This window comes from Syngnathoides biaculeatus, chromosome 2, assembly GCF_019802595.1.
Source record: "Syngnathoides biaculeatus isolate LvHL_M chromosome 2, ASM1980259v1, whole genome shotgun sequence".
Classification (NCBI taxonomy): domain Eukaryota; kingdom Metazoa; phylum Chordata; class Actinopteri; order Syngnathiformes; family Syngnathidae; genus Syngnathoides; species Syngnathoides biaculeatus.
This window is the reverse complement of record NC_084641.1, coordinates 22,152,148-22,171,110: the sequence shown is the minus strand read 5'-3', so window position 1 is coordinate 22,171,110 and position 18,963 is coordinate 22,152,148. Positions and strand designations below refer to the sequence as shown.

Below are 18,963 nucleotides of genomic sequence, written 5' to 3'. Positions count from 1 at the left end.
GTGCCTCAATTTTTGAAGACCCCAAATAACGGGTGCTAAATTGCATGCTCATATTATTTCATAGGTGGCAAAACTGGTGGGCTATTTATGCATGATCCACTGAGATTGCATTACAATGGCTGGGCTGTACATGACGTCACGCTTCCCGGTACTTGACCGCCATTGTTGCAAACAAGCAGTCAGCTGTCCATCGTCGTCATGCCAGATTTTTGTTGCGTCTACGGATGTAAAAATCACGGAAACAGAGACATTGAGAAGCGATTTTTCCGTGTTCCAAAGATTAGATTGCACGAAGGAGAATATACAATTTATCATGAGTTATCTGAAAAAATGGCAACAATATACTTGCAAAAATATACGACATGCAGATCTGAACGAAGCTCGAGTACACAAGGCAAATGATTATTTGAAAGTCTGTTTTGATCATTTTGTAAGCAGTAAGCATGTGTACTTCTAGAATTAAAGTAGGCAGAAAACATCCGCCGCTCGCCGCTTACACGTGGGTCGTTGGCATGGTGATGTCTTCTGCAACGCCTAGCTTGTCTGTAGAAATGGCGGCGATTCGATTGAGGGTGCATTTTTATCACGCGATTGCAACCAAAGGATTGACAATGGGTGTAAGACTGGCCGAACCCCCCATTTTTGAAGAGGGTTTTAGAGAGCAATAGTGTTCAATATAATATTTCTGGAAGAACTCTGTGATGATGGAATTGGAAGTGTTAGTGGAAGAAGTCAATGAATCCTGGGTGTTTCTCCACATGTTTGAATCACACACAGCTTATATATTTAAAGAAAGTATGCTTACTGTATGTTTGCATGACAGAAACCTTTTATCTGGGGGAGGTGGGGGGGGGCAAGTTGCACATCAGTGTAATTCATCACTATGATAATTTTGTGGAAGCCAGCAACAAAGGAAATGCAGAGTTGAAAAGTGTTTTATCACAGGTGAGATGGCATGACTCACTCTTGTGACGGGTTTTAAGTCAGTCTCAAATTCATTCATTTTACAGCTTATCCTCACTTGGATCACAGGCATGTGGAGCCTATCCCAGTTATCTTTGAATGAGAGGCGGGGCACAACCTTTCATTCATTTCATTCAGAGGCTGCTGAATATAAATGTATGGCATAACTAGTTTTAGTTTCTGGAATTTCAAAAATGCTCACATGGCAAGAAAAGAGCCATTTTCTCTTTAGCCTCTCATTTTGCTCACGACTCTTCCTCGGCACAATAACCGCAATTCGTGTTAGACAGAGTTGTGGCAACTTATGTGAGCCTTTCAGACGTATTATTTAAAGATGCAAAAATCAGCTACCGCAATTTGTCTCGGGCTTGATAAATCACATTGCATGCGCTAAATCAATCTATTGCCGGATTGCCAACCTTCCAAATAATTACATAAAGCTAAGTTCAAACGGTAGCCACTTTTGGGGACTGTTTATTTTCACGGGATTGTCATAGGACAATGTGTTTGCGTGATGCGTAAAACTGCAGTCCTGTGTGACCGTATACTTTTTAGCACCAAAACAGAGACAACAGAACATGTGAATCTACCTAATTTGACTGTCATGGGAGGAACTCGAGCCTAAAAACCTGCTAAATTGGGATTCAAAAGTAATTTGAGCACATCTTTTAAAGGTCGGGATCGTCACCCCTGAGTGTGTTGAACTCTTCAGAGGCCAAGTATTTATCAGCTCCACGACCAGTTGACTGTCGAAAGCCTGCGGAAATCTCATCGAATGTACGTCCCTTGGTTTCGGGCACCTTGAAGTAGGTGAAGACAAAAAAACCCAGCAGGAGAACAGTGAAGATGACGAAGACATAAGGGCCACAGAGTTGCTGAAGGAAGACAAACACAATGTTCAAGTTGGATGTAGTACGTACTTAGTACGTAGTTTGAGCAGCATTGAGGGCGTTCGGAGCGATACAGTGAAGAAAATAAGTATTTCAACACCCTGCTATATTGCAAGTTCTTTCACTAAGAAATCATGGAGGGGTCTGAAATTTTCACCGTAGGTGCACGTCCACTGTGAGAGGGATAATCTAAAAAGAAAAATCCGGAAATCACAATGTATGATTTTTTTAAATGATTTATTTGTGTGATACAGATGCAAATAAGTATTTGAACACCTGAAGTCTGACCTTCAAAGACCTGTTAGTCTGGCATTAAAAGTCCACCTCCACTCCATGTATTATCCTGAATCAGATACACCAATGTGAGGTCATTAGCTGCATAAGGACACCTGTCCACCCCATACAATCAGTAAGAATCAAACTTGTAACATGGTCAAGACCAAGGAGCTGTCCAAAGACACCAGAGACAAAATTGTACAACTCCACATGGTTGGAAAGGGCTATGGAGAAATTGCCAAGCAGCTCGGTGAAAAACGGTCCACTGTCGGAGCAATCAGTAGAAAATGGAAGAAGCCAAACATGACAAATCTCAATCGGAGTGGAGCCCCATGCAATATATAACCTCGTGGGGTCTCAATGATCCTTAGAAAGGTGAGGAATCAGCCAAGGAATACACGACAGGACTTGGTCAATGAACCGAAAAGAGCTGGGACCACCTTTTCCAAGGTAAATTGGTAATACACTAAGACGTCATGGTTTGAAATCATGCTCAAACCAGCACATGTCAAGGCCCGTCTTACGTTTGCCAATGACCATTTGGATGATACAGAGGAGTCATGGGAGAAAGTTTTGTGCTCAGAAGAGACCAAAATGGAACTTTTTGGTTGTAATTCCACCAACCGTGTTGGGAGGAAGACGAATGATGAGTTCCATCCCAAGGACACCATCCCTACTGTGAAACATGGGGGTGGTAACATCATGCTTTGGGGGTGTTTTTCTGTACATGGGACAGGACGACTGCACCGTATTAAGGAGAGGATGACCACGGCCATGTATTGTAAGATTTTGGGAAACAACCTCTTTCCCTCAGTCAGAGCATTGAAGATGGGTCGTGGCTGTGTCAATGATCCGAAGCACACAGCCAGGAAAAACAAGGAATGGCTCCGTAAGAAGCATCTCAAGGTTCTGGTGTGACCGAGCCAATCTCCAGACCTAAACCCCATAGAAAATATTCGGAGGGAGCTGAAACTCCATGTTTCTCAGCGACAGCTCAGAAACCTGTCTGATCTAGAGGAGATCTGTGTGGAGAGGTTGGCCAAAATCACCTCCTGCAGTGTGTGGAAACCTGGTGAACAACCACTGGAAATGTTTGACCTCTGTAATTGCAAACAAAAGCTACTGTTCCTAATATTAACATTGGTTTTCTCAGGTGTTCTAATATTTATTTGAAGCTGTATCACACAACAAATTGTTAAAAAAACATACAATGTGATTTATGGATTTTTTTTTTTAATATTATCTCTCTCACAGTGGACATCCACCTACGATGAAAATTTCAGACCCTTCCATGATTTCTAACTGGGAGAACTTGCAATATAGCAGGGTGTTCAAATACTTGTTTTCTTCATTGTCGATGTGTGTCTACGTGACAGAATTTTTATTTAGGAAAATAAAAAACAATAACAACCTTACCTCCACATATGGAAAGCTCATGCCAATTAAAAAATTGGCCGACCAGTTTGAGAAGCCAGCAACGGCGATAGCAGCCGGTCGGGGCCCCTGACTAAAGAGCTCCGCCACAATGAACCACGGGATGGGGCCTGGGCCTATTTCGAAGAAGGCCACAAAGCTAAGGATGGCCACAATGCTCACGTACGACATCCAGTTGTATTGATCCTGTGGGACACAGTAGCTTTCAGGAGAGGTATCACAGTCGTTACGATGAGCTTTTCACTCTACTTTTAGCACGAACAGTGGAGCAGCAGTGGCTGGAACATTTTAAAAAAAAAAAAAAAAAAAAAAGATGACTGAAAGTGTTTCATACACTTACCAACAAAGCCATCGCAAGGGTTAGAACAACGGCAGAAATTGCCATTCCCATTAAACCAGTCAGGTGCAGTGGCCTTCTGCCCATACGCTCCACCACAAACAACTGTGCAAAAAAAGAGACCGTGACTATCATTCTGAACATAAAATATGACATTTTCAAATCTTTTTTTTGTTACTTACAGAAACAACGGTGAATGCTGTGTTCACCACTCCTGCTCCGATGGTTGCGTAGACGGGCTGGGACACACCCGCCCTTGCAAAGATTCCCGTTGAATAGTAGAACACCTAAAAGAGGAGGACGCGATCGCGACTGAGGCTGCTTGCGTTTTATTACTTAGGAAAGTCTGCCAAAATGATGAAAAATGTAGCAACTGTACAATAAAACTAGGAAATGCAAATGAGTGTGAAGACTGAAGATCTGACATCGAACTGAAGTGTCGTAAAATGACCCAGAAATGTTCAAATGCACAATGTGAGACATGGAGCATTTACAAATGCTGATATTAATAGTGTACGCACTAGTATAATAATAATATGAAGCTAAGCGTCGCTATCCCAACAGAAAGATAGCAACCTGCAGATCGCTAAGAATTGTACATCTTTTTAGGCAGCCCTACTAATTCTATGGAAAATAGATGAAAAGCTAACATGTTAACAATTAATTTATGCAAATAGTAGTTCCTTCTTCTTTCCCTTTTGGCTTGTCCCGTTAAGGGTCGTAACAGGGTGTCATCTTTTTCCATCTAAGCCTATCTCCTGCATCTTCCTCTCTAACACCCACTGTCCTCATGTCTTCCCTCACAGCATCCATCAAGCTTTTCTTTGGTCTTCCTCTCGCTCTTTTGGCTGTGGCACCTCCATCCCCAGCACCCTTCGACCAACATACTCACTCTCATCTCTGAACATGTCCAAACCATCGAAGTCTGCTCTCTCTAACCTTGTCTCCAAAACATCCAGCTTTGGCTGTCCCTCTAATGAGCTCATTTCTAATCCTATCCAACCTGGTCACTCCGAGCGAGAACCTCAACATCTTCATTTCTGACACCTCCAGTTCTGCTTCCTGTTGCCTTTTCAGTGGCACCGTCTCTAATCTGTACATCATGGCCGGCCTCACACCTGGTTCATAAACTTTGCCCTTCATCCTGGCGGAGACTCTTCTGTCACATAGAACACCAGACACCTTCCGCCAACTATTCCATCCCGCTTGGACCAATTTCTTCACTTCCTTACCACACTCACCATTGCTCTGGATTGTTGACCCCAAGTATTTGAAGATGTCCACCCTCGCTTTCTCTTCTCCCTGGAGCTTCACTCTTCCTCCTCTGCCCCTCTCATTCACGCACATATATTCTGTTTTACTTCAGCTAATCTTCATTCCTCTCCTTTCCAGTGCATGTCCCCATCTTTCTAATTGTTCCTCTGCATGCTCCGTGCTTTCACTGCAGATCACAATATCATCTACGAACATCATAGTCCAGGGGGATTCCAGTCTAACCTCATCTGTCAGCCTGTGCATTACTACCTCAAACAGGAAGGAGCTCAGCGCGGAACCTTGATGCAGTCCCACCTCCACCTTAAATTCTTCAGACACACCTATGGCACATCTCACCGCTGTTCTGCTGTCCATGAGTCATACATGCCCTGTCTTCTTCTAACTTATTTCTCCTCCACACCAGACTTGCGCATGCAGTACCACAGTTCCGCTCACGGTACTCTGTCATGGGCTTTCTTTAGATCCACAAAGACACAATGTAGCTCCTTCTGACCTCCCCTGTACTTTTCCACAAGCATACTCAAGGCAAATAATGCATCTGTGGTACTCTTTCTAGGCATGAAACCATACTGTTGCTCGCAGATACTTACTTCCATCCTGAGTTTAGCCTCCACTACTCTTTCCCATAACTTTGTTGTGTGGCTCATCATCTTTATTCCTCTGTTCCAAACATCACATTTGTTCTTAAAAATGGGTACTAGCACACTTTTCCTCCATTCTTCTGACATCGTCTCTCCCGCTAGTATTCTATTGAATAAGTTCCTCAGAAATAAGTAAATCTATACTATTTCATAGAATAAATATTACAATTCAATTCTCAATTTGTGAAGATCAGTGCTTTAGAAAGAGTTTAGCCTACACCAGCAAAGATGGCCCAACTTGCTGGGTCTGACCACCCACTACTGGCGTGAGGTATAATTATCTGGCACAAAGCAGAACTCGTCCGGGATTAGCAGAACGGCATGCACAATGTGCTGTATGTTATCCCTCCACTCTCAAGACCATTGATCCTCTTCAGGGTGACAGGCACGATGAAGTCAATCCCGTCCGACTTAAAGCTCGATGTTGTCTCCAGTGATCACACGGCAGGGGGTGGAACACAGTAGTTGCTGGCCAACTTACAGCGTTGATCCCAGACAGCTGCTGCGAGAGCTGCAGCATCACAGCCACGAGGACCGGCTGGCGATAAACGGGAGCGCGCAGCAGCTCCAATATGGTCACTTTTTTCTCTGCCATCATCTGTCGGCTCTCTTCCTTCATCTCTGTCATGTCCTCGCTCACGTCGTGGGTGCCACGGAGCTTTACTAACACTGTAGAATACGTAGAAAATAGGTCATGTCATTATCCGAGCCGCTTATCCTCACAAGGGCGGCGGGAAAACTAGAGCCTATCCCAGCTAGCTTCGGGCAGACAACACCCTGAACTGGTCGCCAGTCAGTCGCAGGGCAGATATCGACACCATCACTGAGCGGGAATCGATCCTACGCTGCCCGTACCGAAGGCAGGCGTGTGTACCACTTCACCATCAGTGACTACCGTAGAAAATATGAATCTTACAATGGATACATTCCAGGTACATGATATAAACCACCCATGCATTTTCTTTTAGGTCACTGGTGAGCTGGAGGCTATGCCAGGTGACTTTGGGCAAGAGGCCAGGTCCACCCTGGATTGGTCGCAAGCCAGTCGCTGGGAATACTGTAGACAAGCAAACATTTACTGTCACTTTCAGATCTATGGAAATTTAAAAGTAAAAAAGGGTTGTCCAAATCAAAGGTCGCAAGGCCCGCTTTGAAAATTATTCAATTTTAAACAAGTGAAAACCAGTTAGTCAGTCTTTTGTGACCAGTCCAGAATGTACGTGTACGCCACCCCACACCTAAAGAAAGCTGGCCTTGACTCCAGCTCACCCACAATCAGGAATGCTGATTAATAAGGAAGAGCGACGGAGAAAACTGATGGCTTGATTCGATGAACATAATTGGCTATTGTTTTGTTTTGTATATTTCTAAAATTCGTGGGATCATAGATTTCCTCAACATTGGAAGGAATGAACAAAGTCACTAAATAAGGATGTGCAAATTCAGTAGTGATAATTATCAGCATCACAATCAGAATCACAGCAATCAGATGACAGTCATAATCAATATCAAATCAAATAAATATTGTTAAATTATTTTTAATCTATATATTTGCTGTTTGCTGGTAAAGCGTTGGTCTCACAGTTCTGAGGAGCCGGGTTCAATCCCGGGCCCTGCCTGTGTGGAGTTTGCATGTTCTTCCCGTGCCTGCGTGGGTTTTCTCCGGGGACTCCGATTTCCTCTCACATCCCAAAAACATGCAACATTAATTGGACGCTCTAAATTGCCCGTAGGTGTGATTGTGGGTGTGACTGTTGGGTGGCAACCAGTTCTGGGTGTACCCCGGCTCCTGCCCGGTGACAGCTGGGATAGGCTCCAGCACACCCTGCGACCCTCGTGAGGATAAGTGGTGAAGAAAATGGATGGATGGATGGATATTTGCTGTTTGTTATTGTTTTTAACATTCGAATGACCATTAGAAAGTGTGTTTTTTAAACTAGTATGGGTAAAGTGAAACTGAATATCTTAATGACGTGTACTTCATTTCAATTTAAATGTTGTCACCTTTTTTTTTTCATGCAACCGATAACGTGTACAGTACCGTATTTGCATGAGTGCATTTTTGGGTGTCTCACCGCTGTTGGCTTGGCTCTCCTCATTGCAGTTGATGAGGAGGTATCTCGGGCTCTCGGGGCACAGGGGCAGCAGGACCGACTGCACGATGGCTGGCAGTAGCGTGAACCCTAACAACAGGGGCCAGAGGGAGGCGTTCCCCATGATGGATTCGATCCCCAAAATCTGCACGCCATCCAAATGAAGGACATTGTTACACGCGTGACGCATCAGTTGGTTGTTGTTCTATTGGAGTATCTTGCAGCAGTTATTCCAACGAGAACACGATAGATCTTCTAAGTGTCTTAGTCTTATATACTTAAAATCACATGAAAACCCACACACTACAATAAATACATTATATATCTATATATATGGATTTAAAGCTAAAATGCTATCAGTATACAGTGTGTATATATATATATATCCATTCATCTTCTTTGCTGCTTATCCTCACGAGGGTCGCAGGGAGTGCTGGAGCCTATCCCAGCTGTCAACGGGCAGGAGGCAGGCGGGGTACACGCTGAACTGGTCCCCAGTCAATCGCAGGGCACATAGAGACAAACAGCCGCACTCACAAGCACACCTTGGGGCAATTTAGAGTGTCCAATTAATGCAGCGTGTTTTCGGGATGTGGGAGGAAACCGGAGTGCCCGGAGAAAACCCACGCAGGCGGGGCCAGGATTGAACCCGGGTCCTCAGAACTGTGAGGCCGGCGCTTTACCAGCTGATCCACCGTGGAGTGGAGTGAAACTTAAAAAGTTAAAAACACTGTGAGCCAAAGTATTGGGTTTTAAGAAGATAAAAAAAACTGAAGAAATACATTTGGTGAGAACTAATGACTGGTTCTTGAGCTTCATCGCTGTTGAACATTTGAACTGCGGCCGACGATAGATTGTGAAGTGTCGGCAACTGTAGTTAAGCCCATTACAGTAAGAAGGTATCCAGTAAATACCCATAAAAAATACGATAGCTTTTAAAATTTGCAATGTAGTGGTGGAAGACTGTAGTTGTTTGATGAAGAAGTAATTTACCTGTGCCAAGAGGATTCCAATGACGACACCCAACTGATGCAAAGTGCCCATTGCCCCTCGGAGAGACGTAGGGGAAATTTCCTCGACGTACATGGGCACAAAGCCGGTGGACAGGCCGCAATATAAACCCACGGTGAAGCGCCCGATGATGAGGAGCTCCCATGAAGCTGCCAGCTTGGAGAAACCCATGAGCAAAGCAGCAATGAAGGCGAGCACGTTGACCATGAGCATGGAGTTCCTCCTTCAGGAAAACAATGAAAATATAAAAGATTCCATATTCAACTTCATTGGTTCTATATTAATTGACACGGGACTTCTTACCTGCCGAAGCGGTTCACAAAGAGGCCGACTGAGAAAGAACCGAACATTCCACCCACAGAGAAGATGGCCACAGACAGGGACCACAGAGCTGTGAGCGTGCTCTGGGAGATGGGCTCAGAAAACCTGCTGCTCCATGTCTCGCTGTAGAAATTTTCAATGATCTGAATCAAAACAAAACAAAATCAATTTCTTGCTTGCTGTCAACGAGAATCGAGCTCAGGGTCAAGTCGTCAAAAAGGGTAATTTCAGACTAAAAACGGATAAGTAATTCTTGATCCATTCTGAAGAAAGTACTGAATGTCACAGACAGGTCAATGTCATGAAAAGATCTGGAAACTTAGAATGTGGAAGGTAATCATCTCTCCTTATGTATTTTTAAGGTTTTGCTTCGCTGTGACATCATGAAATGATTTTCCAAATTTAGAGGAAAGTGCAGCCTCTTTGCTCTTTGCAAATACACACACACAAACGCACAGTGTTTTAGATTGTTTTGATTTCCCTAAATATATTTCCTAAATGGGGAATCTGAAGGGGAAAAAAAACTGTGATGGTTGAAGTATGTAATTGAAAATGTTACAAAACCATCATTTTCTTATCTTGGGGTTGTCGGGCCAGCAGTCTCAGGAGGGATGGCCCCACCTTTGAGTCTTGGCCACCTGCCATTGGGAGGTCACTGAGTCCTTCTCAGGCCAGTTGGACACCCTGGAAGATCTCAGGCATCCAGGAGTTAGGAGTTTATTAAATGCGCCTCATCTAAAGGTGGAGGAGAGCCACGTCTTCTCTACATCCATACATCCATTTAAATTCCTCAACTTCAGGCACCGTTTAACCCCCTAAACTGGAAGACGTGATGGTGTTTTTGTTTTTTTTAACTAACAATCCAGAACATTTGCTATACCGAGTGACATCTTGGCAGAATCACACTCCTCTGCGAGCTGCCCCCGAGAATGCTGAAGGTCGCAGTTCTATGAAGCATCCATGGCATAATCATGTGCTCTCTTGCGAGTGTGACTTCAATATATGTCAGACTGTCGCCCGCATCAAAAGTTGTCATCACAACCGCACCAAATATTTGCGCCGGCTGGGTTTGTGTTGCAGAATTATGCACCACCATGCTACAAAGTTGATCCTAACGGTCCCGTTTATGCGTGGAGATAGACGGCGATTATAAGATTTGGGAGGCTTCGAGTTGAGGTCTCAAACAGATGATGGCACCTTCCATCACTCCACCAAGAAAGAGCAAGAGCATTTGGATTCTGAGCTCCCGAGCTCGTTCTGCGATCTGAAGTAACGCAATATAAAGTTTAGGCATGAATTAAAAAGCTCACACGCGGCTTGCATGCACGTGTTATCCACCCAGACATCCATTTTCCATCCCGCTCATCCTCAGCTGTCCGCTATAAGGATACGCCCTGAAGTGGTCACCAGCCAATCGCAGGGCATATCGAAGCTAACAGTCATTTGCATTCACATTCCCACCTCCCGTGTGTCACATCTCGTCAATAAGTATCTTACTACAACATAGCAAATGTAGCATTTGGGAAAATGTCCAACCTCTATAGAGCTTGTGTACGTGACGTCACCATTTTCACGGCGCCATATTGCCGGTCAAACAGAGATGCTCGACATTGTGGGAGACTTTGAACCGGAGGAGAATATTTACAATACCCGAGACCGGTTGTGCTGTTGGTTGTCACAACATACGAGACAGATATTCAAAGAGATCATTCTGTGGAATACCAGCTGAAAAGACCAGAAAAGATCGATGGATTTCGGCAATTAAACTGAATGGATGGTACTCAACCAAAATACACACACGCGCTTGTGTAATGATGGCTTAATTTTAGGTAGGAATTATTCTTCTCAATCGCAAATTACCAAAAAGTATTGATAATGCCAAGTTGGCTCATTTGAGAACAATGCGTGTTAAAAAAAAAAAAAGAGGTTTACGGATGTTGAGTGTGGCCGCAATCGCTTCTGTGTACGTTCCGTGGAGACGACTCAGTCCTAGCCCCCCCCCCAATCATAGTTAATGATTGCGAGCTTGTGTAAAACCAGGTGTCATTTATTCAAATATTGGTATTTTTATTGAATACTAGCTGAAAAGTTTGATGGATTCCGGCAAGGGTTAACGTGTCGCCGAACACACTTGCGCATTCACAAACCGTCAAAACCGTCACGATGTGGAATTTATTCCTGATGAGAACAGATCCAGCAACAAAGTATTTGTATGCGTCCAGACTTTTCGACGCTTTCAAACTTTTCCGTGTAAATCTCGACGATTTACCCACCATGTCCATGTGTTGATCCAGTTGTCCAAGACAAGTGGAACCGAATTAACAGTCCAATTTCTTATCGGCGCAAACATTAAATACATAAACATTAAATACGTGTCCTCTATGCCGAATTTATCTAATTTGTTTCACGCACCATCGTTTATTGCCATCTTCTCAATGTCTGACGGTATCGGACAAGACTCCGGGCGTTGTGCTACACGACATATTTCTGTGTTGTCTCCAACCGACTACCTTGACCGGCAATATGGCGAGGTAAACAAAAGTCACGTGATTTTATGACGTAGGTGCACGAGCTCTATACTTAGCTCCAAATTGAGGTGCCACTATCCCATTTCAGATGGAAGTGCATTCTTGTGGCACTCTGAGCTAGTTTGGCTAGTGAGCCACTACATTTTTCTCGCGGGCCACATTGTTGTTCCGGTTTCCCTCAGAGGGCCGTTTTGACTGTGGAACAAAAATATGTAATCATCTCATCATATTTACATCATCATTTTATGAACTAGTTTTGGAACCAGAAATCAAGGGCAATGTGTTTTTCAACTATTCACGTTTGGTAACACAAAAATGATTGTAATATCGCAACTTGATCATTTATGACATATGACAATTTGAAGTTTTGGTACAGATTTTTACAAGAATCATGGAAATTGACACTCTAGATTCGGCTTTGCGGGCCACATAAAATGATGCGGCGAGCCTGATCTGGCCCCCAGGCCAGGCCGATTGCGCAACGGCTGTGACGAGTGCCAGAGGTGGCACCGCCCGGAGAGGTGGCAAGGCCATGCCCCTCTTGGGACTGGTCCAGCCCTGTCAAGAGACAGGGCTGTGATCTTAGAGCAGTCGCGATAGAGCCCCAAAAATGGCAAAAAGGTGAATTTGCCAATCGCAAACCGCACACGGGCGGGCCGTTGCTGTTTCTATCCAGTCAGTGCACCACACGATTACGCGATCGTATCAACCTGCTTATTATTGGTTTGTAGCACAGTAGGTTTTCTTTTTTTTTTTTTTTTTTTGGGGGGGGGGGGGCACATGATAGAGCAGGACTCCAAATATATGTCCATCATTCAACTTGGTAATCCTTTAAGACGCCAACATTGCACTGTATAATCCCATTATTGTGTCACTTCAAATTGGAGTTAAACCTTCTCAGTGACTCACATTAGGACGCAAAGTGCAAGCGTCAAACTACGTGCATCGAAACACAACTTTTGCGAGTGGGCGGAAGAATGAAATGTTCATAGTGATAGGGAGGGGTGTGTGCGGATAGAAACTTCTCCATTTTTTTTTTTTTTTTTTTTTTACTGTAAAATGTGAAGTCAATCACAGCATTGCAGTAGTGCTGTGAGCAACCGGGCCAGGTCCTGAGGCCTCTATCTTCAGTCTTTGTCTTTTTAAATGGACTCTTATGCCCTGTGAATTGTGAGAAATGTTGTCCACTCATATCCTTTGCAGCGTGGTCCATCCTGAAAGGGGGATCCACCCATCTGCGGCCCTCCCTTGAGTTTTCCTCTTTTTTTTTCACCCAAATGCAAATGGGGTTTTGAATTTATTTTCCTTGCCCAATAGCCAATTGTGGTGTTTACATTAGAGCATGTCAGCAATCTTTGTCAACTGTGGGCCTGTGAAGCCTTTTAAGGCTCGTTTGTGCTTAACGGCTATACAAATACAGTAAACCCGACTGGACGAGACTTTATACTTACATTTTGAGGTGCATTAATGACACCAGTGTTGTAGCCGAACTGGAGCGAGCCGATCACCGCCGTGCCCACAGCCATCATGAGCTGCGCTGTCACCTGCAACAGACGTGGAGTGAAGTTGTTGTTTTTCCAAAAGAAAGGGCATAGATTTAGATGGCCCCACCAAAAATAATTGAATATTCGATATTCTTTCCAGATGACGACCTGCACATTTTGTTCACGGGATGCTTTACCGACAAACATCTTTGAATCATCTGATAAACATCACGATGGAATACACGAAAACACAACACATAAGTGTGGGCTTCGTACAAAGTTTGTACAGGGTGGGGAGATTTGAAAGAAAAAAAAAAAATCGAACAAACCCAATACATGTAATAGACAATCTATTACACGTGTGCCCCATGTGTAATAGAAAAGAAATGGCATACTATCAATATACAGAACACAGTTTTTTATATGCATGCACACTGCATTCAATTATGTCTAATATTTGGATGATTTTGTTTGTTGTTGTGGTTGCTCAGTGTGTACTGTATGTCAAATATAAAAGGAAACGAAATTCCTGGCCACTTGCCATTGCCCTTGAACTAAGTTGCAAGGATCACTGTCTAGTCCGACTGCGTTTAATTTAAGTAGATAAGCTTTTTACTATACAGTAACACTGTTACTATAGACGACTCGGTCAAAACACATACTGCATTTACTGTACTGCTCTATGTCCATCGTTGTAGAAAAGTCAGGTCAATTTGCTTCCAATTTGAACTACAATCAATAGCAGTAGACAAGTGCTATCACGGCAATGTCCATCTATCCATCCATGTTCTAAAAACACTTCCCCTCATTAGTGGGATTTTCAGAGGCTTAAGTAGAACTACAGGATATCAGTGTAAAAAATACCGCAGTACTTAAATCTCATTTCACAGTAAAAAAACAAAACAAAACAAAAAAATTACAGACTGAAAAGTATCGAATTAAGAAAAAGCGTGAGGAAATTTTGATTTGTCAATTTTAAGTGTAAAATTCTTAATTTCGATGACTCGACAACAAACACTTTTCTACTTTTCATACCTTATGCCAGAGGTGCCCAGACTTTTTTACCCCAAGATCTAATTTTCAAGCAGCCAGCCTAAGGGGCAGCCTACCGACGACGTTGGGGGGGTGGGGGGTGGGGACTGATGCCCCCAAACCGTTTTAAGGTTTGCCTCCTATATTTTAAATACAGAATTAGCTTTTTGTGCACTGTATTGTCTGTGCTTTCATCCTGGATCAGGTTGTGGCAAGGTGGGACTTTAAAATTCCCACCATCTCATCCTTGACTTTCTACTTTTACGTTAGACCATCTCGTCCAGTTTATCCACGTTTTCTTCGATTATTCACATACTCCGACAGTCATTGCATCTTAAAACAACAGCCTTTCTTTTTTAACTTTCTCCATTAATATCAAAAGTAAACATAAGCAGCATGTCTAGCCCGTCTTTGCTCTACGTTGCCCAGGCTGTGTTGCGAACTAAAGCAGCGGTGGTGTCATTATAAAACACATTGATGGGCTGCATAAGTACTGTAACATTTGTTATTATGAGTGTATGTCTTTAAGAGTGGGGAGGGGTGTAAGGTAAACTAGGAAAAAGCGTGGCGGAGCAGCGGTCGTTGTTAGAGAAAGTTCTGTGTGCTGCCTAAAAGAAACCAGTGCCTTCTTCTTTTCATTTAACTTATCAACGTTGTGAAATGAGTACTAAAAAATTCACCTTACTTGCATGTGTTTCTTTTCCAGATAAAGCAAAAAAAAAAAAAAAAATCTTTGAAGACTAGTAGTTTGTAGTTTTTAGGCTGATGCATTTGCTACTAATCAATTTTAAGAAAGGCTATGAATGATGGATATCTTGCTTCTTGAATCCGTTGCATACTCGTTCATGTTTCTTTGATCTTGTTCTCCCATATTCAGAAGAATAAATACTGCAATCCATATTGTGTGTGTGGGGGGGGGGTCTACTCTAGTACAGTAACAAAATAGTTTCACATAGTTACTTCCCACTATTGAGAATATTTGGTCAACAAACGAAGTGTTACATTTGTCAACAAATTACTTTTAACTTTTAAATATATCTTATATGTCTGTTAAATAGGTTAACAAGGTTCCTTTTGCTGTCTTCAAATTGGTCAGACAATAAACGTACTGATTTCACTTTTTTTTTTTTTTTTTTTTTAATCAGATAGCATGCAAAATGGCCACGCTTCTTGAAACGACATTAAGGATTAATTCCTGGAAGACAGGAAGTCGAATGGAAATGTGTGACCTGTCCTGACTGACTGGCTATGCACAGGTGGGGGGCAAATCCAGGGTAATCTTGCCACTTGGCGCGAACTCCGAGTCTACAATTGGACAATCTAAATAGTGGATATACGTTCATTTAACACCTATGAGAGGAAATAAAAATAGTGACTGAATCGACAACAACACAAAATGATACATAACAGTAATTTTTTTCAACATCTTGCATGTTGTTCCTGCAGATTGTATTCACTTTTTAAACCCCACCCAAACGGATATAAAGTTTTCACGCGTTAATCAGTTTGACCTAATAGTTGTCCATCAGAAATTTCATTTCATCACGTTAATCTTATCACTCGTGCTTCTTTCATACATTTTCATTCGATCAGTTACCTCTCCAGTGCACTCCATGTTTCCTTCTCACACGCTTGAAAAAGAAGACAAAAAATCGACTTAATCTCTAGTCCAGTCCATCAGGTACCTGTCGTAGTAATGTGTTTGAAAAAGCACATGGTCACAGACGCAGGCCTGAGTACTGAGATACAAAGTTACGTGCAAACCTTTCTGCAGTGCATCGCTCAGCATTCCACGTGCTGCGCTGTACTGAGCAGCTTAATGACATCAGCCCTAAGTGGATCTGCTTAGGTCACTGTGCTGATTGGCTGAGAGGGAAAAGCAAGAAAACAAACACGTGGACACGACGTCATGTCAAAATGATGACAAGTTCCATCCATCCATTTACTTTGCCGCTTATCCTCATGAGGGTTGCGGGGAGTGCTGGAGCCTATCCCAGATGTCAAAGGGCAGGAGGCGGGGTCCACCCTGAACTGGTTGCCAGCCAATCGCAGGGCACAATCACACATAGGGGCAATTTAGAGCGTCCGATTAATGTTAAATGTTTTTGGGATGTGGGAGGAAACCGGAGTTGCCGGAGGAAACCCACGCAGGTACGGAGAGAACGTGCAAACGCCACACAGGGAGGGCTGGGATCGAACTCGGATCCTCAGAACTGTGAGGCCAACTCTTTACGCTTTTTTTCCCAGCTGATCCACCGTGCCGCCCCGTGGTAATAAACAAATCGTTTATTTGAAGTTGGCTCTCTCAGCACGTCGGCAGAAGCGGCCTCCTCACCAAGACGCTCGTAGCAGTTGCCTTGACTTCAACTTTTCATCTGGCCTGACCACAATGCGGGGAATGAAAAAAAAACGTGAGTAAATTGACTGGAAAATCACTACTGTTGAGTTCTTTCACATTTGTGACTGTCCACGACTGACCAGTTGCCAAGCAAAACAACAGAGACATGGCGTCCTTGACAACTCACTATACTGGTGAGAGGGATTTTCTTGTGAAAAGTCAGCCAGTGTCGCCTGTTCAGCCTCTGCATGCTATAATAGCTCTAGAATGAAAACAAACAGCCGTTATTACAATATACAGGGAAGAAAATAAGTATTTGAACACTCTGCAATATTGCAAGTTCGCCCACTTAGAAATCATGGAGGGGTCCGAAATTTTCATCGTAGGTGCGTGTCCACTGTGAGAGAGATCATCTAAAAAGAAAAATCCAGAAATCACAATGTATGATTTCTTTTTAACAATTTAAATGCACCTACGATGAGAATTTCAGACCCCTCCATGATTTCTAAGTGGGAGAACTGGTTCTCTGAACTGGTGGTTAGGTGCGCACCAATAATTTTATTGGCAGTCTTGACCGTCTGTCACTGTCTGATTTTACCCTTCCAAAGCAGACTGTAATGGATGAACACAGGACCGATTCGATGACTGCTGCGTAGAACTGCCTCAACAACTGCTGTTCCAGGCCGTGCTTCCTCAGAAGCCACAGGAAGGACATCATCTGCAGGGCTTTTTTGAGTATAGAGTTGATGTTGGACCCGAGACACCGTAATTCCCGGGAATTTGAAGGTCTCAACGGCAGACGCCGGCCAGTTGGACAGCGTGAGGGGCAGCTGTGGCACAAGACGTTTCCTGAAGTCCACAATCATCTCGACAGTTTTGAGCATGTTCGCCTCCAGATTGTGTCACTCCCCCAGACCTTGATGACGCCGATGGCTGTGGTGTCGTCTGGAAATAGAACAACGGAGAGGGGACAGCGTGTTCTTGCTGCTGTCCCAATGTGTTGTGTTGTGTACTCGACATACCCAACACAACACACCCAATGTATCAGCATATCTCCACTGACAATTGTCGGTTTCCTCCGTCACACCAGACGTACCAAAGGAACAACAAGCAATTGTGGAAGTGCTGCAGCGAGACAATCTCGTATCTTTGAATATGAATCAAGAGTGACTTGGAGACACACTTTACACAATCAGTTACTCCTCTATTTGCTTCAGTCGCCTCCTAATTGGCTATCTTTTCTTTTCACTTCACAATCACAAACACGGTGGATTGGTGGAAATGAGTGTCGACCAAACACATGCAAGGATTAGCCATTGTAAAATATTGAGCAGGTGTAACGTTTAAGATTGTCGTCCTTTATTTTATTTTATTTTTAACATGTGGGGGGCCCATTAGCTCAGTGGTTAGCGCATTGGTTTGGTAAACCAGGGCTCATGAGTTCATTTCTCACTGGGGCCTCCACTCCCCGAGACAGGTTGCGTCAGGAAGGGCACCCGGCAGTAAAAACTGTGCCAAACAAATATGAGCGTTCATCTGAGATGACACGCTGTGGCGACCCCTAAAGGGACAAGCCAACAGAAAGTTCAAAGTTATTTTGAACATATGGCTACACGCGATGTCTGCTAGCAAGAGCCACACTGTTTTTATTTACAGATAGGACATTCGGGTGGATTGCGAAGCAGTTACAATTCTCGTGCTCGAGAAAAAGATACTTTGCTTAACTCATATGACCTGAGCGGGAACCCTTCATTTCGCCCTACCATACTGTATACTACAGTCTATCCCAGTATATTCACAGTTCAGCAATCTCAGATTTTGGAGGAAACCGATCCCCTGTTAAGCACTGCATTTTTCCCAATCTCTCTTTTATTCATTAAAAAAAAAAAGACAAGAATAAGATAAAAAACATGACCACCACATATTTGTATTTTTGTCAAGTACAATTAACTTCTGTATCCACCTGCTGCCATTCCTACAACAGAAGCTTTGAGTTGTACTGTCCAGCCATCCATTTTATTTGCCGCTTATCCTCACGAGGTTCACAGGAGTGCTGGAGCCTATCCCAGCTGTCAACGAGCAGGAGGCGGGGTACACCCCGAGCTGGTTGCCAGCCAATCACAGGGCACATAGAGACAAACAGTTGGATTCAGAATCACACCTTGGGGCAATTTAGTGTGTCCAATTAATGTTGCATGTTTTTTGGATCTGGGAGGAAACCACAGAGCCCAGAGGAAACCCACGCAGGCACGGGGAGAACATGCAAACTCCACACAGGCAGGGCCGGGATCGAACCCGGGACCTCAGAAGTGTGAGGCTAACGCTTTACCAGCTGCTTCA

At 43.6% G+C, this 18,963-nt stretch overlaps 1 protein-coding gene across 1 annotated transcript; it reads right to left on the bottom strand.

Moving 5' to 3' along the window:
* Positions 1-1,435: 1,435 nt before the first annotated feature.
* slc2a1a (solute carrier family 2 member 1a) lies at positions 1,436-16,007 on the bottom strand. Its single transcript, XM_061809293.1, has 10 exons — positions 15,883-16,007; positions 13,221-13,313; positions 9,224-9,384; positions 8,903-9,143; positions 7,892-8,054; positions 6,298-6,485; positions 4,083-4,187; positions 3,904-4,005; positions 3,546-3,749; positions 1,436-1,838 (listed from the first exon to the last, which is right to left on the bottom strand). Exons 1-10 carry the CDS (start codon positions 15,898-15,900, stop codon positions 1,632-1,634), a joined length of 1,482 nt encoding a protein of 493 aa, XP_061665277.1. The 5' UTR covers positions 15,901-16,007; the 3' UTR covers positions 1,436-1,631.
* Positions 16,008-18,963: the final 2,956 nt, after the last annotated feature.